The sequence below is a fragment of the Aedes albopictus genome, chromosome 1, assembly GCF_035046485.1.
Source record: "Aedes albopictus strain Foshan chromosome 1, AalbF5, whole genome shotgun sequence".
Classification (NCBI taxonomy): Eukaryota; Metazoa; Arthropoda; class Insecta; order Diptera; family Culicidae; genus Aedes; species Aedes albopictus.
In genome coordinates, this window is record NC_085136.1 from 87,989,232 (window position 1) to 88,013,823 (window position 24,592).

A 24,592-nucleotide genomic window follows, 5' to 3' on the forward strand; every position below is an offset into this window, starting at 1 on the left:
TCCAATGTGGAGCACTATTGTCGATGTTATCAAAAGCCGATAGCGACAGACATTGCGGAGCGAAAGTAGAGGTCGCTTGGCCACACTCTACGCAGGGGCGGAAACGAAATCTGGAAGCAAGCATTATATTGGAATTGAGCAGGAAATCGCAACAGAGGCTCATGGTAGCACAACCTCAATAAGGAAATAAAGGAAGCCAACAGAAATTTGACCTGGCCACAGGACAAGACGACGTCGGGCAATCGCTCAGGATGTAGAACTTTCGTTTCGGCCCTTTTCTCCACCATAGGTACACTGGACCAGGCTCGTGCACAGAAAGGTTTTTTTTTGTAATCTCGACAAAAGGCGGAATGCACCTAGTATATAGATCTTCAGTAATGGGAGGGGCATAACTCCCAAAACTTCTCCCTTTATCATGGACTTGCTCAGGACTGATGGTAACGCTTAAAAAGTAGCTCCCGTAGCCATTGAACATTCGAGAATGTTGCCTTATATTTTAAATTTGATATCAATCAACCCACGTGACGCAGAAACTCATACCTACAATATCAGAATTTGAACCTCTATTCACCAGCATTGCCACAATAGAGTCAAGCGGCCTCATTACCGTCCTTGCCGAAATCAAATCCTTTCCAACACCGAAGCGCATTAGAATCGCGGGAAAAGAGACAACCAAATAGAATTACCATACCACACCGAGCCGAAACCCCAACCAAATCAGCCAAATCAGCTTGTTGATACTTGCTGTTCGATGTACTAAGACAATTAGCTCCGACCGACCACTTGTCCCAGCACATTGCTGATGTGTCGTCGGCAAGCTCACGGTCATCACCTGGTTTGTCATACCACCCACCACCGACCCAATCAAAACTTTCCATTTTTTTTTTTTGCGCAAAGTACAAGCGAAACGTGTAAAAATTCCCTTGTAATCGAAAATGCGAAACAAATCAGCAAGACCAACCAGGCACAATTGAAAGCGCGGAATCCTAGTCCCCGTCGTCGACAAGCTGTCCTGTCCCGTGTACCTCCGTTCTGGACCGTCGTCGGCCGTCAACACCGTCCGCCGCCTCACGGCGGCGATTCTACATATTGCGTTACATCACTCCCAATATTGACATAATTTAGCTAATTGAATTAGGACCATCGACCGCCACCGAAAAGAAGCGGAGGAACTGCTGAACTCCGTCAGCGTATTCGTCCGTCGGGTGTCAACCGGTCAGCAACGGGTCGCTGTGCGCTACTTTTTTTTTTGTTTTGACCAAAAAAGGACATTTGGACCATTTTGCTGGAATTTCGGGAGTAATTTGGATAACTGAGGTGTTTTGGGCTACCGGATTATCGGATGATTGGAGGAAAGTGCTCGCTAGTGGTGTAAGCTGAGCAGTAGCTTAAGAAAAGTGAATCTAGAACAGTCTAATTCGATTAAGAGAGTGATGTAACCTTGAAAATATTTAAAAGTTGAAATTTTGTTCAGTGCTTCCAAGAAATACTTCCTAAGCTCAGGACACTACGTGCCTTCGACGGTGGTCCAAAGGATACAGTGTCTAAAATGTAGATCTTTATGCATCTGAGCCTCAGGAATACAGTGAACTTCGATACAAATCGATATCTAACGTACCACTAACTGGAGGAAACTTGAATGGATTCAAAATCCCTCCGAGTTGTGTTTCGATGAAACAGAAGCAATAGGATAGCCGTAAGTGCCGAAGAAACCCTCAAACGTCAATTGTGATCAAACCGTGTGATCATGAAGAAAACCACCGAATCCAGGGAGAACCTGGTGAACTCATCGGCATCGCTGGCGAATACCGAGGATGGTCGTGCCGGGGGTGGCGGAGGAGATGCAGGTGCCGATGGAAAATCGATCTGCAGTGCCGTGTCGGAGTTCGATCGGGACATCCCCGAGGTGATACTGACCAAAACGGAGAAGAAGTTTCTGCTGAGCGCCGAACGGGGTGATTGCGCAACCGTGCGACGGTAGGTATTGAGTGGATATGAAGTGGACGTTCAGGTCAGGTACGGTGTCACGCAGGGTGTAGGGTAATAAGGTCAGCGCCTGCGTTTTGTAATGGGTATCTACGGCACGTGCGGTTAGTATTTTCCGGGCCTTGCAGTACGCTGGATGTCTGGGATACGTCAAGGGGCTGTCCATTTATTACGTAAGCAAATTTTAGCGATTTTTCGACACCCCCTCCCCCCCTTGTAAGATTTTTTGTATGAGAACCCAAATATTTTTGTATGGCACGTAAGATTTCTCAAATGGACAGCCCCCAAAGCCTCATGCCAAGCAACTCATGTTTAGGGCGTTATTTGCAAGCGACCACTCAGAAACCTCATTGATCTTGTAGGTTAAGGAGGAAGTCCAAGTGGTTTTGAGGGATGTTTTGAAAACAGTCATAGGGTACTTTAACCAATAGTGGAACTTCTTATTTTTTTTCAAATATTCTCCTCAAACCTGTTTCTACTGGTGAACTTCCACTGGGAGACGATGACTCAAATTTACAGACAGTAGGTCCAACCCAAGAAACAGAAATAGCTGTATAACAGTTTCATAAGCCGCAGTTTGCTTAAGAGTGGTTTGCTCCACTCTTGTACAGCAAAAATGTTCGTTGGGAAGTGATGGAATTACGCTAGGAAACGATAATTCGATTTTTGAATTAATTTGAGAACGTAAGTAAATCAAAGAGGGTCCACTATTGTCACCGAATTAACATGGTAAGTAAATACAAGGGCAGTTCAGATTACAAACATGGTAAAAATTCAAAGCTCCCATATGTTCATTACAATCCTTAATGAAAAACTAGAGTTCTGTCAAATTTTCAGCTATTTTGGTGGTGATTTAATGGTGGCCCAATAACTTCTGTCTCGTGAGTCGAAACGAGTTGTGGTCTTCGGCAACATTCATCATTGAGATCTCAAGAATTCAATTTGACTTTGACCACATGACTTCATCCATATGTGAATGCTCTACAACGCGGAGAACCTTTTTTGAAAATTCTCCATAGTAATTCCCATACAAACCTATTTTGCTTTTGGGCCACCATTAAATCAGCACCGAAATAGCTGAAAACTTCACAGGACTCTAGTTTTGCACCAAGGATTGTAATGAACATATGGATTGCTATAACTTTTTTCGTATGAACAATTTTAAGTTAAGTCAAACGTTTCTCGAATCTCATTACATAAATTATAATCGCTCGAAATTTCATTGTATTTGGTTCATTGAATCCAGAAACATAACAGACCAAAGTTGGCTATCGGATAATGATACCTTTTCCAAGAATATTTCTTACTTTACGTAGAATAGCCGGATCCATCTCAAATTTGGACCATTGATAGACAACTAGTTGCCTAACTAACATTTTTGTTCTATAAGAGCTTTAGCGAGCTTTCATCCAAGAGCGTTTGTTCCATAAGCTGTTATACAGCTACTTTTGTTAGTAGGGTGACTAACTTACAGTAAAAATTTGAGGATGTTTGATGCACGTTTCGAAAAGTTACAGCAAGATGACCATTTTGTCTATCCTCGGTAGTTCGGAAATTCCTCTAGGCATTCGTTTCGTGAATCTGTCTGATTTTTCAAGAAATTCTACCAAAATATCTTCTAAAATTCTATATAAAAAAATTCTTTTGGAAATATATTTAAAAAAAAAGACAAGTACACCGGCTTTGACGTTGCGGGTCTCTACAGACTAAACATTACAAACATTCGACAACGGACAACACATTTAACACTCAGTGGCCCAGTGGAGAATTTTCCGTTTGATGGACAGTTTTCCCCGAATGGAGCGGGAATCGAATACACACTCCGAGGCTTACAAGACACCTAAACGACTGACGCCGCTAACCGCTCGGCCACAAAGCCCAGTATTCGCCGAAAATTCCTTAACGAATTCTTCTAAAGAATCTTCCATTGATTCATTAGGAAATTTTCTTGATTAGAAATTCCTCCAATTCCATAAATTCCACAAAGAATTCTTCCAGAGCATCTGAAATTCCTCAATTTAGTTTTAAAAAAATACATGAATTTGAGTAGAAATTTTCAAAAATTCCTTCAAGGATTGCTTCAGAAATTTCTCCAGATATTACTTTAATAAAACTTTCAGCGCAGGCACCAATGTTTTTCAGAAAATGTTTCAAAAGTTCCTTCAAAAATTTGAACTGAGATTCTTTCGAGATTCTTTCAAGGATATAATAAGAAATTCCCACAGCAACTTTCATTTTCTCCAGAAATTCCACAAGGGATTCTTTTAGAGGTTTCAGAAAAAGTTGTGTATAAGGTTCAGCAGAAAGTTCTTTAGAAAACTCTTCAGAGATTTACCCTATTTTTTGGGGACTTATATTTTTGTTTTTGCCGAAAAATCCATCGGAAATTACTTTAAGCATTCTCTCAAACGATCGTCTAAGGACTCTTGTAAAACCAAAATCGAGATCTGTTCGGGAATTTCCTGAATGTACTCCTATAGAAACTGCTCTTGGAGTCCTATCACATTTTTTGAGGGATTCATTCAGAAGAGCTTCATGGCTTATATTAAATATTCGACAAATAATTTCTTCAGAAATATCAACAGATTTTCCTCTAGAGATTTTTTTTTACAAATTTAGGGAACACTTCTTGCACACCTTTCAAAAAATGATGCATAGATTGTTCCAGAAGATCATCCGCGATTTTTTTCAGATTTTTTTTTCATTGAGATCCCTCCAGATGTATTCCAAAGCATTTATGAACTTTCTCAAAAATACTCCATTTATTTTTTAGATAAGAATCGGAAATTCAAAAGTTTTTCAGAGTTTTCTCATTTTTATTAAGGTATTTTCTTTAATAATAGCTTTGGAAATTCTTCAAGAGATTTTTAATGAAATTTCCAAGATTTCTTCACATTCCTTTAGATATTCCTTCAAGGCATTTCTCTTCTCAAATTACTTCAAGGACTTCTAAAAAATATCTTAGAATATCCTGCAAGGCTTCCTCCAAAAAAATCTACAGATTATTTTAGAGATTTTTAAAAGAATTCTTACGGAAAAGCAGAAATACATTCTTGCAAAAATTTCTGCAGAAATGCACCCAGAGATTTCATCAGAAACTCTGCCAGGTATTCCTCTATGTATTTTCTTAGAAATTTCTCCAGGATTTCCTCCAAGCGTACCTCTTGAATTTTCTAAATGGATTCCTCCAGGAATTTATTCAAAAAACTGTTTGGGATTTTTTTTTTTCAAAATTATATCAAGAGGTTTTGTTAGATTACCAGGTGTTTCTTGAGCTATTCCTCCTGGAATATCCTCAGAAAATCCATCTCTGGATTATCAAAAAAAATCCTGTTTTTTATTTAAAATTCTTTCAGGAATTTATTTAGAATAAAAAAAAAGATTTTTTTTAATTCCTTCTGAAATATCGCAGTATATATTGCTGAAGAAATACTTTCGCAAAAATCCTTAGAGACTTTTCCCAGCAAGGATTTCTTCAAAAGATGTTCTATGGATTCTTTCAGAAGTTTTTCCAGCAGTTCCTACAGGAGTTGCATTGGAGGTTCTTTAAGAGATTCCTCCAGGAATGTATCCATGGGAATGTACCAGTGAAGGGGCGCTGAAATCGTCGAACCTTGGCCAACTAGCTCTGATTTTACCATGACAGCACTGGAAACAATTTATCACCACTTCTAGTCAAAAATCTTCTGCAGCATTACAATGACTCAGCCATGATAAAAGGCATCTAACAAAATATATAGAAAATCTTGGATACAATTCTCGGTGACGTCATATGAAATCTTAAAAGAAGTTAGTTAGAAAGCTTTGAGGAAAAGTCTGGTAAATGGGCAGTTTGCATGCATCCGCCAAAAATGTTGACATTGCTAAGGGATTTTCAAAAAATATCACCAAAGATTACTAGTTTTTACTGGATGCTTGATGGTTGACTTTTTGGAATTTTCAGCTCTCAGTCAAATAAATTGCGTTGATTTCTCTTCTATCATCGCCAACGTTTCGGACCGGCTATTGAATCATCTTCAGGGACTAATTATTTATTGAAATTGACACAAATTACACAAACTCACTCGATACACAAATCAACAGGTCACGCAAATTTTGCAAACGTTCAAACAGTCGGGTTGTGAAGAGTCACGCCGTCTGGTACACTTTTGGGCCATTCGTTCCGGTTTGGTTTGGGGATTCTCTAGCTGGTGTACGGATACTACCTGCTATCAGCCGGTCGGTACAGAATATTTCCCCTACTGATCTGCTGTTTCCAATCTGTGTTGTGTTGTGTGTGTTGCATCAGCAGATCAGTAGGGAAGATTCTCGCAGAAAATCTAAGAATGATCTTAGCAAGAATTACTCTTAGTATCCCTCAAAAATGCATTCATGTCCATGGATATCTTTGGAAATTTCCAGATAATCCTCAAGAAATTATTTTAGGAATTTCTTCAGGGATTTTCTTTAGCAGTTTCTCAAGAAATTTATTGAAGGATTCATCTTGGAACTGATCCACGGATTTCCTAATAAATTTCAACTGGGATTCTATAAGAAATTTCTTCAAGGATTGCTACATAAGTTCATGTGTGTGTTCCTTCATGTATTTCGACACATACTTTTGAAGGGATTAATCCAGGAATATTGTCAGAATGTTTTTTGCAGGAGTTTCTCATTCTTTTAGAAATTGATCAAGAAACTCTTCTACGATTTTTTCAGGGGTTTATCCAGGAAATCCTCCAAACGTTTCTTCAAAAGATGTAACTCCAGGACAATTTATTCACAATGATGCGGAGATTCTTTCAGAAATACTTCTTGGGATTTCCTTTAGAAATTTAGAAATATTTCCAGAATTTTCTTATAGGTATTATTCCATATAAGGTGATAAAGGGTATTATCGGCAGGTTTGTTCACTTCGTCAGGGGGGGTTTATGTGGGCCATATTGCCTGAAATTTGGGCACATACCTCAGCTTGGTTGGGAAGGATTTGAGGCCAACTTTGAGATCAACAGGTTTCAAAAAACCCCCCATGACGAAGAGAACAAAACTGCCGAAAATAAGTAAGTTCCCCTAATCAGTGGTCCTCTCGGGCATTTAATTTAAATTTTTCTAGAAAATTCTCAACCAATTATTCTGGAAGTTCCTCCAGGGATTTCTCTACAAGTTTCTTTAGTTATTCTTCCAGACATTTCTTTGGAATTAATTCGATCCTTAGGGATTTTTTTCAGAATATTTTTTCTAATATTAATTTAACCATGCCTGCATAAAATATTAAATTTTCAAGGGTGTTTTCAAGAAAATTTTCTACGAATACCTGAAGAAGGTTCTCCAGTTCTTCGAGATATTTGTTTACTCATTTGTTTATTTGGAAGGCTCGGGCGCCTCATGGGCATAACTGAGCCGAATTCATGTGTTGTTTTTTTTTTCACAACATTTTTACATTTTACAATATTTACTGCCTTAATGCAATGTTAGTTTTGGAAGCCAAAGTTCTCCCGGCTGTTTTGAGGTTAGGGATAAAAAAAATCAAATTGGGAAGAAGGGATTTGAGGGTCTTAAACTAAATAATTTGCTAACTTATACTAAAAACATTGATGGGACAAAATGTCCTTATCTGAAATTCGAGACATATTTCAAAGTTTTCTTCATACTTTTTAATATTTCTACATTGGTTCTAAAGAACTCCTGAAGGATTTTTTAATATTTTTGCGGGATCTCTTTCGGGAATTTCTGCAGATAATTATTTATAGGTTTTTGTGCGCAAATCCCTTCAGGAATTGTATGAAAAAAAAAAACCAAGATGTCTCTAGGAGTTCTTAGAAGATTTCGTTTAGAAACTCATCGAGGAATCTCTCACAAATCTATTGGGGGATTTCTTTAATGCCACAAGTACATTTGTCTGCGATTTCTGCAGACAATGTTTAAGAAATTCCTTCAGAAATTCTTCTATGGAATTTTCCAGGAAGCTACTCAAGAATTTTTCCCTTGGAATCACTTGCTGAGTTCCTCCATTAGTTTTTGTAGTATTTTTTTATGTGTTTTTTTTTTTTAGATATTCTCCTAGGTATCATCTGGTATCCTGGGCAGGGATGCCAGTTGATTTTTTAGAAAACCTTCATCACCCTTTCCAAAAACCTGCATACTATAAAAAAATATGGTTGAAAATCTGTATCCTATACAGAAAAAAGATAGCCCTACAGCTCAAAAATCTGTATTTCATATAAAATCTGTACGGCTGCTCCAAAACCAGTATAATACAGATAAATCCGTAACACCAGAAATTCCTCCAGATATTTTTGTCCAAGAATTCCTAAAATACCCAAAAATTTCTCCTTAGATTTTCCATAGGTGTCTCCAAGAGTTTTTAAAGGGGTTTCTTGAAGCAACCCTCTAGGGATTTCTTACAAATTCCTACAGGGAGTTTCTTGAAGATTTTTTCTAAAATTTTTGTGAAATTTTTGGAGAAACTTCGGAGAAATTCTTGGTTAAATATCTGAACAAATTCTGCAGGCATCCCAAGAGATATTTCTGATGGAATGTGGATCCGTAAGAGTAGTATCCTTGTAGGAATTTTCGCAGAAATCACTGAAGGAATTTGTCAAGAAACCTTGTGCAGAATTTCCGAAGCAAATCCTGTAGGATTTGGAGGAATTTCTCGAAAACCTCACGGATAAGCTTTTGAAGAAATCCCTCGCTGAAACTTCTTTGAAGAAGACCTTGCGAATAAAAATATCTCCTCACAGGAATTTCAGCTAGAATCCCAGCAAGAATTTCTGAAGAAATCTGTAGAAATTTGAGAGTATTCTATTGAATGAATCTCTGGAGAAATATCCGAAGATATCCAAGAAAAAATCTTGAAAGAATCCCAGGAGGAATTTCTTAAGAACTTCAAGGAGAAATATCTGAAGAAATTTCTTCGGAAACCCTTAGTGTTTTTCCAAGGAAAAATAGGGTAACCAATATAATTTGGACCCCCATATATTTTGGACCCCCTGAGTCGTATTATAACAAATTTCACAGATTTAATGAAGAGATGGCGAAAATTTTTAGAATCATTCGGTAAATTAGATTGCTCTGCACGGGCAGCAATCATTTCCGCACTGAAAATAACATTATTTGCCTTGAAATTCATTTTTATCAATCTCGTCATCCGTGTCAGTGTCGTACCATGTTTACAAAAGGAGATTGCGGTGCTGAGGAAACTTGCAGATGTAAACAAAAACGTTTATCATTCTAGCGCATTAAATTCGCAAAGTTCGTCTAATCAGCCTTTGTCAATCAAGTAATTAGGATGTGATCCAGCATATTCAAGTGGCAGATTGGCAGAAAATAGTTTCAAACGGGTTTAAACACCAGGTGTCCAAAATACATACCTAAGAGGGTCCAAATTATATTGGGGTGTCCAAAACAGTGAAAACTGGTGCTTCAATAATAGGTTATTTTCATCAAATTTTCAGCCAGAAATGACCTTGTGGACATTTTAACGGACAGTGGAGGCTTTAACGATCATACGAACATCATCAGTATGCGTAACACCCTCTGAATATGTATGTTTTTGACTTAAATTCAAACTAATATCCTCTAGGGGTCCAAAATTCGACCGTTACCCTATATAGGAAAATTCCTGGAGAAATCCATCAATTGAAATCCTGGGGGAAGTTCTGATAGTATTCTTGGAGAATTCTGTGGATAAATTTCTGAAAAAAATCCTGAATACCAAGATAAACGCAAAGACAAACGCCGCAAAGATCCCTAGAAAAAAAAACTTAAGATTTTTTTAAAGGAATTTCCCAGAATTAGTTCATGAATAAATATCTTAAAGAGCCCATGTAGAAATTATTAGAATTATCCTTTGAGAAAATGCCGGATAAATTTTTGGTATCTCAGTGTGGACTAATGCTGGAAGGATTTTGTGCAGAAATTTCTGGACATGTGGGAATTTTGAGTAATTGAGTTGAGTAATTTCTGATCAAATCCATTTTTGGACTTCCTGAAGTAATATCTCAACAAATATCTTTAAAAATTTCTGAAGAAACCACTGGGAAAAATTATTAAAAAATCTAATCCAGCTGGAGCGTCAGAAGCAGCCCGTAGAAACATACCTAAAATATTTTTTGGGGAATTTAATAAGGAAATATCTGAAGGAATTTCTTAAGAAGGGATTACTGTAAGAATACTTGGTAGATTTTAGGGCCAAATTCTTGGAGTTGTTTTGTAAGAAATATATGGATCACTTTTGAAAGAAATCCATAGAAGATTTCTTCGAACTTGAAATCCTTAAACAATTTTTTGGAGGAATCTTATAATGATTATTTGAAGAAATCTTCAGGAAAAATTTAAAAGAATCCTTGAAAGAATTTCTGTAGGTATCTATGTAAAAATTTTTGAAGGAATTTTTGGATATTTTTCTACAGAAATCCTTGCATAAATTCCTTGCATGATTTCCTCGAAAAAAAAATCTATGGAGAGCTTTGCTAAGGAAACTCATGATGATTTTATGATAATTTTTCTAGGCCAATTTTTGGAGAAACTTCTGAAGGATCCTCAAACGAAAATTCCGAAAGAAGTTCGAAAGGAAAATCTGTAGCGATCCATGGATGATGTTTCTAACGAATAAAAAAAAACATGTTGAAAACTTGCGGAATAGTATTCCGGGGGGGAGGGGTTGTTAAAGGCATCCATGCAACAATATTGGAAGGAATCTAGAAAAGGTTTTATAAAAAAGTTCCTAAATTAATTTAATTAACCCCATTCTTGGGGAAAACGTTGGAGAAAATTCTAAAACAAATTATAAATTTTCTAAACGAATCAATAGAATCATTTCTGAAGGCGTTCATGGTAGAATTTCTTAAAAATTCATTGAAAGATTTACTTAAGGGCTCACTGGAAAAATTACTGAAAAGTTGCTTTTTTTCCTTACACGATTGGGGATGGGAGCGCAAACACAAATTCAGAGATCAGAAAGGAAGTTTTTCTTTTGAGGAAGCTTTTTATTGAAAAATCAAAGAGGTAAGGTTCCTTTGTTTTGAAAAGGGGAAGACAAATTTCCAATGTCACAAAAAGGATTCTCACACAAGCATGTGAAAGCATAATAATTTTGATTCCTTTTTTTCTTTCTTACAAATCTGAGGGTGCCAAACTTATTGGTGCCCCTCCACATTTTACTGAATATACGACCCCTCCCTTGCCACCTTTTCTGTGCACGAGCCTTAAGGGCGCAAACATAGCGAGAAAAATTACCATGGCGATATTATTATATCCAGTAGGGCGGAAACAATGCCCAATTTCACTGAGAAGCTACACTGAGAAGTACAAACATTAAAAAGAGCTTTTTCTTATATCTGCAGGATCGCTCATATTGGGAGTTGATATTTCAAGCCTAACTTTACCAAACACTGTATCTAACAAAACCCACGAACGGAGAAAATCGAAGGGTAAGTTCGCTGTTTCCATAACAACTCATAAATTGAGCATTTCAAACGTGAAAAATCCGGGTATTTTTCTACAAATCATCCCAAAAGTGAGTGATACAAGTAGTCCCTAATGAAATTCAGCGCCTCATGTGAAAATCTCTTTTTTGGTTACATATGTTACATACGGTGTTTGGTAAAGTTAGGCTTGATTTATGTTTTTACCTCAACAGCTGGTTACTCAATGAGTTACTTGGAGTAACCACGATGACACCACTGAAAACAAAGTATGTCATGAGGAATGTTTGGCGCTATTATGGGTGCTCCACAAAACAATTTATTGATATGTAGTGCTCTGCGTATCAAAAGGCTGAATACCTTTTTATTAAAAGTCACCATAGTACAAACTTAAAATTTTAGATGGTTTGATATTAAACATGTTAAAATTGAAAATATATTACCTCGGTTGGGTGTACATAATGTACATAAAAGGGTCCACTAAATCGAGCTTTACCTGAACCTGTATACCTGTCCATAATATTTACAAGCACCAATTGAAAGTTTCACCTTTCAATCATCTTACATCCATCCGTCAGAACGAGCTTATTTCACCCCCTCAACCATTCATCCCTCAGCAAGGGTCGTCTGATACTTTGGATTGGGGTTACCTGTTTGGTGGACTTTTACCCCCAGAGCAGGTGGTCCGAAGTGCTGTTCTAAGCAGGCAGCTACACGGGCAAGGAGATACCTTGATACATACTCTAAATGTGTACGAAAACCGATTTTGAAAATATTACTTTGTTATTTAATAAAGAGTCAAAATTGAGTAAATGCATTCGGTTTCGCCTTAAGAGGGAGGTATCAGCAAGATCTAAGGAGAAAAGAAGCGAATGCGCGAATTACTTTAGGGCTTTGAGGAAAGATTTAATATTGGTTCTGGGGTATTTCAGGAGGTTTCAAAGGATCTAAAATCGGTTTTGAGCGGTTTGAAAGATTTCAGGGAGTTTCCAAAGGGTCAGAGAGTAGGTACTGGGGATTTCACAGGGGTTTCAGAGGATTTAATCAAGTTTCAGGGGGTTTCCAAGAAACTTTAAGGTTTGTTTCTAAGGGGTATCAGGGGAATATTTCAGGACATTAGTGAAGTTTTACGGTATTTCAAGAGTATCGGTGGTTTTACAGATGTTTCAAGGGGTTTCATGCGGTCTTAAGGGCGTTTTAAGGGGTTTCAGAAGGTTCAAGGCTTTTTCGAGGGTCTTAGGGATTCATGGGCGCTTCATAGTGTTTTTGGAAAATTCAAAGGGTGTCAAAGGTATCAAGGAGTTTGCGATGGGTTTTAGAGTTGAGGGACGTATAATGGCCGTGTGAGGCGTTCTCAGGAAGATTTACGAAATTTTCTGGGAATCCCAGGGAATTCGAAGGCGATTCAGAGGATCTCAGCAGGTTTCATGGGTCTTCAGGAGCATCAGGGGCGTTTAAAGGGGTTTCAGGGATGTTTGAGATGGTTTCAAGTTTATTCGGAACATTCTTATGCGACTCTGGGGGTTTCGCGTTATCTCAAGGGCGTTTCTGGGATATTCAGAGGTGTTTCACGGAGTCTTTGCGGTTTAGGGGTTTTAAAAGGATTTTGGGAGGGTTTCTAGGGGTGTCTTCAAGTGTCTTAGATGATTTGAGAGTTTTAGAGGGTTTCAGGAGGTTTTAAAATGGTTTTTAGAAGAGTTTCAGGGGGCATCCATTTAGTACATCACGTAAAAATGGGAATTTTCAACCCCTCTCCCCCCTTCGTACGGGTTTTTCCAATATTTAATACATTGCTTGTCACACTTTCAGAAACCCCCCTCCCCCTCTAAGCGTGACGTACTTTATGGATGCCCCCTCAATGCTTTTTATAGAGTTTGAGAAAGAAACAGGAAGGAAATAAGTAACAATAAACTCCAACTGAGGATTTCTCCAGAAATTATTCCTGAAGATATAATTTCTATAAGCAACTAGCTGTCCCGGTAAACTTTGTTTTGCCAAGTTGTGGTCGTTTGACAACTTCTTCTTCTTCTGTATGGCTTGACGTCCCCACTGGGACTTTACCTGCCTCGCTTCAACTTAGTGTTCTTTGAGCAATTCCACAGTTATCAATTGAAGGGCTTTCTTTGCCTGCCGTTGCATGAATTTGTATATTGTGAGGCAAGTATAATGATACACTATGCCCAGGGAATCGAGAAAGTTTTGCCTTAAAGGAACTTCAAACTCATTTTTATATAGATAGATTAATAGATTAATCTAGGAATCCCAGGATTACCCCAAATGTCATCTGATTCCTTCAGGAATTCCTACAGAAACTTCAATAAGGATTCCTTCAAGAAGTTCCTTATGAGGATAACACCACGTTTTCTGTGAATTCGTCGAGATTATTTTGTGGATTTCTTTGGGATCCAGAAATTCGATCTAGAATCTTTTAAAAGACATTCTTAAAGTATCACCAAAAGAACCCTTGAGGATTCTCAGAAGAAACTTCTAAAGCAATGCCAACAAAGAAGTACTAGAGGACTTCCACAAGGCTCTCTTGGAGGATTCTTAGAAAGAATTCCAGCAAGATTTCCAAAAGAAACTATTTAAGAATTCTCTCAAGGAGCTCCTGAAGTATTTTCAGAAGGAACACCAGAAAGGCTGCCAGAAAGAATGTCCGGAGAATGACTTTTGATAACTTTTGAAGGATTGCCAGCAGGTATTCTTGGAGGATACCTAGAAGGAGTTCCATGATTCCCAAAAATAATCCTTGGAATATTATCAGAGAGAAGTTCGAGAGGATTCCCTAAATAATCTTCTGGAGTATTCCTGTAAGCTACTTGTTGTGGTGGTGGCGATTCAATCGTAGTACAGCTTTTTAGAGCAGATCTGTGTTTGAGGATCAGCTTAAACTATAAATAGGTTTATTTAGTAATAATTCAAATTATTTGTCTATATATTTCTTACAATTCACAGTGCTTCTCTCCACACACTATTTACGGTTCAAATCTTTTAGATTAACTTAATTTATCTGCTAAACAAGTATAACTTCACCTATTGTTTTTCGTTCTGTCGCTTGTACAGGAACCATCAGTAGATACCGCGCCAACACTACTGCTACAGATTTTCAAAAAATGCTTGTAGAAGATTAGTAGAAGCATCTTCCAGAAGATTCATAGAATGAACTACTGGAAGATTCCATGAAGGAACTGATGAAGGAAATGCAGTAAGATATCTTGGAAAAAATCCAAAAAAGATTCTGCAGGAATTAAACAAAAATCTGCTGTTGGAATTCTAGAAGAAACTTCCATAGAAATCACAAAAGAACTTCTGGAGAAACCCAGAGACGAGCCCTAAAGTGATTTCCTGACAGAATTCCAGGAGGAACGCTTTGAAGAGTCCCAGAAGGAGCTCGTGATGAAATCCCAGAAAAACCTATGAAGGAATCCCAGGAAGGATTTTCGGGGAAACTCGAGAAGGAATTCCAAGATGCAGTTCAGAAAATAATGTTGCAAGAAGTTCTGTAGAAAACCCCGAAGCAACTTCTGGATAAACTTGAGAAGAATCATCGTGATAAATTCCAAATGTAACAAGGAATTTCGAGAAGATCTATTGATTTTATGATTTTTCTGTTTTCTTATCCCTATTTCTTGAGGAACTCCTGGAAGAACCCCCATAGAAACTCCAAATTGAATTTTACAAGAGATATCTGGGTACCAGAAGGAACTTTTGAAGAAATCTCATAGGAAGCTCCTGGAGAAATTCCAGGAGTAAGGAACGTTCGAAAAAATTTCACAAAATCCAAAATATAATAAAGCGTAATGAAACGAGAGGTAATACCAACGTGTGGAGCGGACCTGGTGTGATGGTTAGAACACTTGACTACCACGCCGAGGACCTGGGATCGAATCCCACTCCCGACAAACTCGCACAATGTGAGTTTTTCCTTCGGAAGGGAAGTAAAGCGTGGGTTCCGAGATGAACTAGCCTAGGGCTAAAAATCTCGTGAATACATATAAAAAAAACCAACGACACGTTTTCAGGTTTTGAGAAATTTACGTGACTCCAACTTGGGAACCGCTATGCTTTGGAACAAATGGAACACCAATATATTTCAATAAATGGTTTTCGAGACGCCATACCTTAGGAATAACATCATGTCTTTCATCTATTTCCAGCATAATCCAGGAAAACAAAGGCGATCCGGACGAGTTCGACATCAACTGTGTGGACCCACTGAATCGTTCCGCCTTGATAGCAGCCATCGAAAATGAAAACATCGAGCTCATCCGGTTATTACTTACCGAGGGAATCAAAGTTCAGGTATGAAGTGTATGAAGGATATGACTTGCTCGTCGTCGTGCTCATTCATATTTCCCCATTTACAATTTCTCGCCCCCGAACAGGATGCACTGCTGCACGCCATCAAGGAAGAGTACGTGGAGGCGGTGGAAACGCTGCTCCTTTGGGAGGAGGAAAATCACATACCCGGTCAGCCCTACGTGAGTTTTCTTAAGTTTTCCCTAATTCATACATACGTACATGAGATATTACTTGATTCCGTGCACACCGAGACTAGATAAAGCTTCGAGGAGACTAAACTCGGTTTTCCAAATCTTCCGATTTTCACAGAGCTGGGAAGCCGTGGACCGGTCGTCGTCTTCCTTCACCGCCGATATCACACCGCTCATCCTGGCCGCTCACAAAAACAACTACGAGATTCTGAAAATCCTGCTGGATCGAGGGGCGACCCTGCCGATGCCGCACGACGTTCGGTAAGATTTCCTCGTCTGCAGTCGTTGTGAACATTCGCCCTGCTTTTCTCTCTAAATTACCTTGCATGGAAGTGCTTGCTAGGAGACATTCGCCGGAAACTCAGGGTCGCGTGACCAAAGAGACTCATCAGGAAAGCACGTAAATTGATTTACGTAATCGCCTCCTGCTCCGCAGCCGCTGCTGCTAGGGCCGGAATGGGCCAGTCGGTACCAGTTGTAGCTGTTGCGCTCTTGAATATATTTATTGACTGTACGTGCTAATTCCGGTGGATCAGCTGGCGGTGGCAGTACTATTTTAGCTCGCATCATATCGTTTGGTTTGATTTCCGGAGAAATAAGATAGTGTGCCAGGACACGGTGGCATAAAGTTTTAAAATGCATGGTCACGAGTCGAGAATTACTACGAAATCGGTTCATGATTTACACACTCTCCCAACTAATAAACGCCAACTGTTGTACAGTGCCAGTACACACTGGACTAACACCAACCATCTCCTCTATTTTCGCAGCTGCGGATGCGACGAGTGTGTAACATCCAGCGAGCAGGACTCCCTTCGCCACTCCCAGTCACGCATCAACGCCTACCGGGCGTTGTCGTCCAGTTCGCTGATAGCGCTGAGCTCCAAGGATCCGATCTCGACTGCGTTTCATCTGTCGTGGGAACTGAGGAGGCTGAGCCGGACCGAGTCCGAGTTTCGGGCGGAGTACACGGTAAGACTGGGAAATGTACTAACTGTGATCAGAGCCGTGGCGTGGTCCCATGGCGCCCTTGGCTAGCATTCAGGTTGGCGCCCCGCGATATTGTTAATTTGCTAAGTTTGTAGTTACCTATTCATTTTTTTTTTTCAAGTTTCTTTAAAAGTTGCACTTAGTGTTTGTGAGAAACAAATTCCCCTCGATTTTTTTTGTTTTCTCATATTTTTCATTCGTGTATTTTTTAAGGAATTTCAATGGGAGTCACCTAACAATTTTCCGAAGTTGATTTTATATATTCGAGTATAAGTACATACGAACATTACAGATTTATAACATAAATGATGCATAATTTTCTTCAGCAAATCTAACAGTATTTTTTGAGTTTATGTTTCTGGATTCTTCAACTGAATTTTGTTCTCAAAAATACTTGATTGAGTTTTAGGGGTTTTCAGGAATCCCCAATGATTTATTTTATAAATTTTCGGCGGTTAGTTTAATAGGCTTCACAAAAATTTTCCGATAACTTCACCAAAAATATGTTCTGAAGTTTTTTCAAAACATTTCTTAAAAGATCTGTAAGAAAATGTTCAGTAATCATTAGATAAACCATGGACATAGTTGAATTTCAAAAGGAATTTGTACATCAGTTTTTGTTGAAATCTCTGGAAGAATTTCCGCTGGAATCACAGGAATAAATTATGCTAGAATCTCTGGAGGAATTCCTGCAGAAATTTCCGGAGGAATACTTGATGAAAATCCGAGAGAAATTTCAGCAAGAATTCGAAATGGAATTCATGGACTAACTCTTGAAGGAATTGCAGGAGCTGTTCGTAAAGATATACTTGATGGAATGTTAGAATTTGTAGAGAATTACTTTTGGAAGAATTTCTGAAAGAAAATTTGGAAAGAATCCCTGAAAAGGTTTCTTGAGAAATTTTTGGGGAATTTAAAAACAAATCCCCAGAAGATTTTATGAAGAAATCCCAGGAATAAGTTCTGAACGAATCCAAGGAAGGCTTCCAAAATAAGCCTTAAAAAAATTGTAAATGGAATCAACGTCATATTTTCCAAAGGAATACCTGGAGAACTTTCTGAATGAATTCCAAATTTATGATTTTCTGGAGTCGTTAATAAGGAAATTCATTGGAGGTTTTCTACCGGAATTCTACCAGAAATATATGGAGCAATCCCTAGTGAGCATGCAATGATTTCGGAAGGCATCAATGGAAGTTTTTCTGATCGATGTGATCAATTTTTTTTTTTTTTGGCCAAGGAATCTATATCTTTTTGAAGGAAACTTTGGTCGAATTTCTAAAGAATTCCATAAAAGACGGGAAGAATTTTCATAAAGAATTCTTGGGATTTCTATGCAGTAATCCATGGAGGAATGACTGACAAAATCTGTTGAAGGGTTTCTAGGTACCTAATCCTTAAAGATATTTTTGCAGAAATCACTATACGAATTCCAAAGAATGTTTTGGAAATCTGAAGAAATTATGGAAGACTATTCAATAAAATCCTTGGAAAAATATCGGGAACATGACTAATTTCTGATTAAACTTCTAGATAACTTCCTGAAAGCCTCCCTGGAGCAATTTCTAAAGGAATCTAGAAACTTCTTCAGATATTTCAAGAAAAATCTTCAGAAGAATTTGTGATTTGAAATTTGTTTTAAAGAATCCCTGAAGGTGTTTCTGAAGGAATTTCTAGATAAATTTATGATATATATTTTAAAAGATTTTCTGAAGAAAAAAATCAAAAAAAATACCTGATGGAATTTATGAAGCAAATCCTAGAATATCAAATTTGTTTTGGGGAAATGAAAATTAACAAAAAAAATACTCACAGGTTGTTTTTTGGGTAAAAACATCTAGGAAGATTTCTGCTAGATTTGCTAGTTTAAGTTTAAGCCCAAAGAAACATTTACTGGAAATAAAAATTGGATGAACTTTAAGAGCATTAGGAATTTTCATAATGAAACATAATTAATGAAAATAATTAAATTTAACTAGCTGTGCCCGGCAAATTTTGTCTTGCCTAATGCGTTTTTTGACGTTTCAAGTCCCTGTTCAAGTCCAAGTCCCCGTTCAAAATGCACCAAAACCCGATGTTCAAAAAACTCTCCATTTTCGCATGTTTTTCGTCTCATAAACATTCCTTGGGTGAAAACTAACAGAACAAAACTCAAACGACCCTAATCGGACCATCCGTTCGCAAGTTATGCGCGGTCCTACGTATGCCATTGCATTTTTGTATGTATAGATTGATAACATTCAAAAAAACAACAGCATCATACTGTTTCCTTCTAGCCTTAGGCCTTTTCGGTGCCCCTCTGAAGCTGGCGCCTTTGGCGGGGGCCAACCTGGACAACCACACGCTACGGCTCTGACTGTGATGGGGATATGATTGTCTTATGCCTGATAAGGCATACCGTAGAATGGACTATAAGATATAAAACTATTTAGCCTGGAACTGGATTAAACTATATCTGCCTAAGCCCAGATAAACTGGATTCTTCATTAGTTACCAATTCATGGTTCATGGTATTTAATAAATTATAAATAATTTACTGGCCGCAGTTTTAATCGGTTGTTAATCGACAAATTATCGTTATCGCCAATTACCTATGTAAGTATACTTTTAATTGAAATTAACTGTAGAGTTTATCGACTCAATAAACATTCATTGAAACTGTTCTGTTATCGATGCTCTTGCTAGTATAACAACGTAGCAAGCCTTATTTACTGTTATTGAAAGAATAACGAGAAACCTTTATGGTTATTGAGCAAGTGTAGAGTTGACTATCAATTGGGGGCAGGGATGGGAACATTCACTTGCAAAAAGTTACACTCACTTGCTGTTTTCTCAGCTTAGAAGCGTGCTATCAAGAAACGGTACATGCACGAGTTTTGCCTTGTGGTTTTGTCTAAAAGTTTGCTGAACAGAGTGGAGGTCGTGCTCGCATACCAAAGTCGTGACAAAGCTATGAAAGTCACTCAGCGAAAAAACCTAGCGAAATTCATCGAAATACCTTATGAAAATTTGCTATAAATAATTCTTATGGATGCCATAAGAAAACCTAATGAAAATTGATCGTGCTTGCTATGACAAATTTCATAAGATAGACTTATGAAAAGAACAAAAAAATCTTATAATGATGCAGACTGGATTCGATCCATGAACGTCGGGATCACCGAGCCCGTGTTTTATTCACGCGGCTACCGACGCTTGAGTATACCATGCTGCTTAACATGAATAAAAGCCAAGCTGTGAGACGATTTTACGTCATAGAGTGACCTTATGAAATTCATCCGAATCATTATGAATTATTTAAAGGCCGTTTCATAAGTTGGGCCTTACGGAAATCTTAAGGTTATTTGGCTGCGTGTAACTCTCCATGAAGTGAGTGTAATTTACATTCACCTCCTAGAGAGCCGCATTCACAGCTTCCTAACAACTTCGGTATGCGTATGCGACATTTATTCTATTCGGCAAACTTTTAGACAAAACCACAAGGCAAAACTCGTCCATATACCGTTTCTTGATAGCACGCTTCTTAGCTGAGAAAACAGCAAGTGAGTGTAACTCTTTGCAAGTGAATGTTCCCATCCTTGATTGGGGGTTACTGTCACAGATAAACAGACGCTTGAGAGCTATCGTTTCTGATTTGTTTGAAGAAGTCTTGGAATTCGTTTCTGCCCCTACGTCTCCTACATTCTATTTTTCTTTTCACTTTACAGCACAATTGTGCTGTTCAGCAATAACAGTATAATGCTTAACCTCCCGGGTAGACGAGAATAACTAAATCATATCTCAAATCAAACAATTTTTGATATCACAGCTCGATGTGATATTGATATACATATTATTAAAACATTTAATAAATATCGCACGAATAACTCAAAGTGATATGATAACAGTTTTTTTTTCTTGTTGAAATATCTGAAAATTTAAACATAAGAACAAATTCAGCTCTTCTGCACGAAATGGAACTCATGCACCCATAGAGATGTCTCAATGTTAGTTAAATATCATGTGTGCCTCTTTCTGAGCTGTGGAATTGAAGAAATTCATGCTCTTATTTCCATGATGTTCACAACAGTGACCCACAGTTAAGTGGTAAGCATCGCCGCCTCTGAATCCTTAGGTCGTAGGTTCGATGCTGGATGTTGGCAGTTTTTGTTTTTTTTTTAAGAAAAAGGTAGACAAATATTGTCTGACATTGCTTTGATCTTGTAATATCTTAACGAGCTGTTATTGAGCAATTCACCATATTAGATTTTGCTATTATTTCTGATCTTTTAACTATTATATCAATCAAACTACTATCAGTTTTTGTTCTTCAGTTAATTCAATCAGTAATAACTGAATAAGCTATCAATTCAATTTTTCCACCTACTCGGGCTATTTTAATGTAATTCTAGTATACACACAAGTTCACAGCATTTTCAAACTCGGTAAGCTGATTGTCATTTGTTGTGTAGAATCATGACCTGAGTTCGAAACCGCGCAGGAAAAACAAATACAGAAGAGCGGAAAATTGTTTGACTATCCATATAAGGATAAGCAAAGTTTCTAACATACATTTCATTCTACCAATGCGTTGATTTAGCTGAAATTTTCGCTGAAACTCGCTAACATCTTATATCCCACATCTCCTATGAACTCACCAATAACACGACTCCCATCAATATGATGCAAAAACAGTACCAATTCGGATGATCGAAAGATATTATACATCTAATTTTTTTTTTGGAAGTCTCAGATGCGTTTCAGTGGATTTTTAGAGGCCTTCAAGGGAATCCGAAGGGGCCCCCCTCAGGCATACCCCTGAGATCTCCTGGGAGCTTTTTGAAACGTCTCTGAGATCTCCTGATACATCCCGAATCCCCCTGAATCACTCCTGAGACCCTCTGGAACTTTCCTGGAACCCCCTGAGAACTTTCGAAGCATTTCTGAGGACCGCTGAAATCCCCTGAAACCGATTGAAGTGGCCCTGATGGCCCTCGGAGCCCCCCTGAGACCAATAGAAACGCCACTGAAACCCCGTCAGCCCTCTTGGAGCCCTCTGAAAACACCCTGAATCATTTGAGGATGATCCTAAGATCCCCTAGAACGACCCTGAGACCTCCTGGTACCCCCTAAAACCCCCTGCAATGGCACTGAGATCCTCTGGAACTTCCCTGGAACTCCCTGAGGCCACGTGGAAGTCTCCTGAAATGCTCCTCATCTTCACCAGAAATAACAACGTTTCCGACAAGCGCTTTCGTAGCCGACAAAGTATTGAATAACAGAACGCAATCATGAATAGTCGTCTACCAACTTTTTCGGCGTTCTCTTTGTTGATTGGAAACGAGCGAAAACAGGTCAAGTGAACGCCACCTGCAAACAGCTTTTGTTGCTGTTCCAGCGCGTATGATATTGTGGTACCGCGATGGCTCTGTTGGTAAGAGTAATAGATTGACAATGCAGAGATTCGTTGTTTGATCCCGGATGCAAACCTTTGTAGAATGTAGAAATTTGTAGTGCCTTTGTGTTTGCCTCCACCGCTAGAGTAGTCGCACCACGATGTGTGTAGGTAGCGAAAAATTGATAGTCTGGAGCCCCCTGAAAGTCATGAGAGCCTTGGATGGGACAAATTAAAAAAAAATGTCTCCGGGATAAGATTTCCTAAGTGGAAAGTAATCTACTAGTCGAAATAAGTGAGCTGTACAAAAATGAGCGATTTCGGTTGATATTTAGGGGTGGCGCAAAGGGTTCAAGTGATTTTTTTTTTGCTAGAGCAAAACTTGGAGCAAACCTTCAAAAAACATTTCAAATTTAGTTGTCAAACATATTTTTTCTAGAATAAATCGGTGATTTAATTATTGCTTGGGCCAAATTTGTGCTCACAGTTGCGATATCTCTACTGGTCTCTGAGATATTTAAAAAAATGTCGTATTTTGGTATTTTTTGGGTTGGATACCAGACATGGGTAACTCTCGCTCTGAGACCGTCCCACTATTTGCACCATGTCTTTAAAAATGTTTAAGGTGGTGACTTTCTGAAAGTCCTCCTCAAAAAAGTGAGAAAAATGCATATTGTTAATCAACTTGATGGACCCCCCGTTAGTTAGAGCCACAACCATTTTTTGCGGACCCCTCGATTTTGATCAATTGTTGGCTGATTTAAACCGTCATAACTCAAAAGTTTCTCCAAAAACCACCTCAAAACAAAATGTTGTTGAAAAGAAGAAAGATAGAGCAACTAATTACAATTATAAAAAGTTGGGTCGGCCATATTGATTTTGGGCGCCATCTTGGATTTTTATACAAAATAGTTATTTATGCAACAAGTTGCAAAATGATGATTTTTTCAGCACGAGTCGTACATTTTTCCAACGAGGCTTGCCGAGTTGGATAAATACGACGAGTGCTGAAAAAATCGAGTTTTGCAACGCGTTGCATACAAAGTTTTTTGTGATTGCAAAAAATCCCCTTTCAGTATAATCTTTTCTAGCTACACAACCATATATCAGGAGGAAGCACGTGCGCGCCTCCATGTGGGTCAGCGTGTTTTTGTTCGATCAGGTAGGCTATGGTAGGCTGGGTGTCACAAATTTTCAAGCTTCCGTCGTCGTCATGCAGCAGTAAAAGCAAGAGTGGAAGTAGTTCCAGGTGCTGCTTCTACACGTGATCTGCAGTCCGAAACAGATTCTAAACCATCCTGATTCATACTGGAGCTGCTCAATGGATGTATAAGCAGCAGTGGTATCAACGGAAGCTGCGATAGTTGGAAAAAGTGTGTGCTGGCAAAAGTGCCGAAAAGTGCTACTTTTCAGCACTCTTAAGAGTGCCGAAAAGTAGTACTTTTCGGCACACTTGTTTTAATGAAGAAAAGTAGGCCATTATATTGTTCCAACCGCGAGTGAAAAGTAGGGGAATTTGCAACGCAATTACAAAAACTGTTTTTTCACCATGTTGGCAACCACCGATTTTCAAAATTTTTGCGTCAATCGAAAGCGGGGATATTTTTACACAACATATCAAAAATTTTAAGATGTATTTTTTTCCTATCAAAAGTTATCTGCACTTTTGTTAATCATGACACGTTTTCTTCATACATTTCCAACGACACCCAACAGCATCAGAGAATACATACGTCTGCATGTATACACAACGGCACCTGCAGCCAAAGTAGGGAAAATTGGAGGTTCGTTCCCGTTTTTAATTGTTTCTCAATGATGCGGACATTTAAACTTTTTTTAAACTTTTTTTGGTGTTTTGAAAAGCTGAAACTTTCAACTTTTCATTAGTGGATTCAGATTTTAAATAAACGTTCGTAAACACTGTGAAATAACGCTGCATTTATGTAAACAACCGGCACCTGGCCCAGTGAGCTAAAGTATCATGATTTACAAGTGCAGATAACTTGTGATAGGAAAAAGATACATCTCTAAATTTTTGATGTGTTGTGTAAAAGTGTCCCCGCTTTCGATTGACGCAAAAATTTTGAAAATCGGTGATTGCCAACATGGTGAAAAGACAGTTTTGGTATAAACATCCAAGATGGCGGCCAAAATCAATATGGCCGACCCAACTTTTTATAACTGTAAATAGTAGCCCTATCTTTCATTTTTTCAACAACATTCTGGTATTAGGTGGTTTTTGGAGAAACTTTTGAGTTATAACGGTTTAAATGAAAAAAGTACAAAAAGTACAAAAAAAAATTAGCCAACAATTGATCAAAATCGAGGGGTCCGCAAAAATG

General features: G+C 38.3%; 2 protein-coding genes across 3 annotated transcripts in view; both read left to right on the top strand.

Annotated features, from left to right (window-relative positions):
- The window catches only part of LOC109410157 (guanylate cyclase soluble subunit beta-1), a 404,273-nt gene that overhangs the window by 277,119 nt on the left and 102,562 nt on the right, over positions 1–24,592 (top strand). The gene's annotated exons all lie outside the window — the stretch shown is intronic.
- On the top strand, positions 970–16,939 carry LOC134285035 (transient receptor potential protein). Its single transcript, XM_062844945.1, has 5 exons — positions 970–1,977; positions 15,551–15,695; positions 15,779–15,874; positions 16,005–16,147; positions 16,657–16,939. The coding sequence occupies exons 1-5, from the start codon at positions 1,748–1,750 to the stop codon at positions 16,922–16,924; spliced, it is 882 nt and encodes a 293-aa protein (XP_062700929.1). The 5' UTR covers positions 970–1,747; the 3' UTR covers positions 16,925–16,939.

What these genes read in the sequence shown, in the direction of transcription:
- LOC134285035 (XM_062844945.1), top strand. Translation starts at nt 1,748, where the DNA reads ATGAAGAAAACCACCGAATCCAGGGAGAACCTGGTGAACTCATCGGCA. An exon ending in GATTGCGCAACCGTGCGACG is followed by an intron (nt 1,978 to 15,550) that starts GTAGGTATTGAG and finishes ATCTATTTCCAG; the next exon opens with CATAATCCAGGAAAACAAAG. An exon ending in CCGATGCCGCACGACGTTCG is followed by an intron (nt 16,148 to 16,656) that starts GTAAGATTTCCT and finishes CTATTTTCGCAG; the next exon opens with CTGCGGATGCGACGAGTGTG.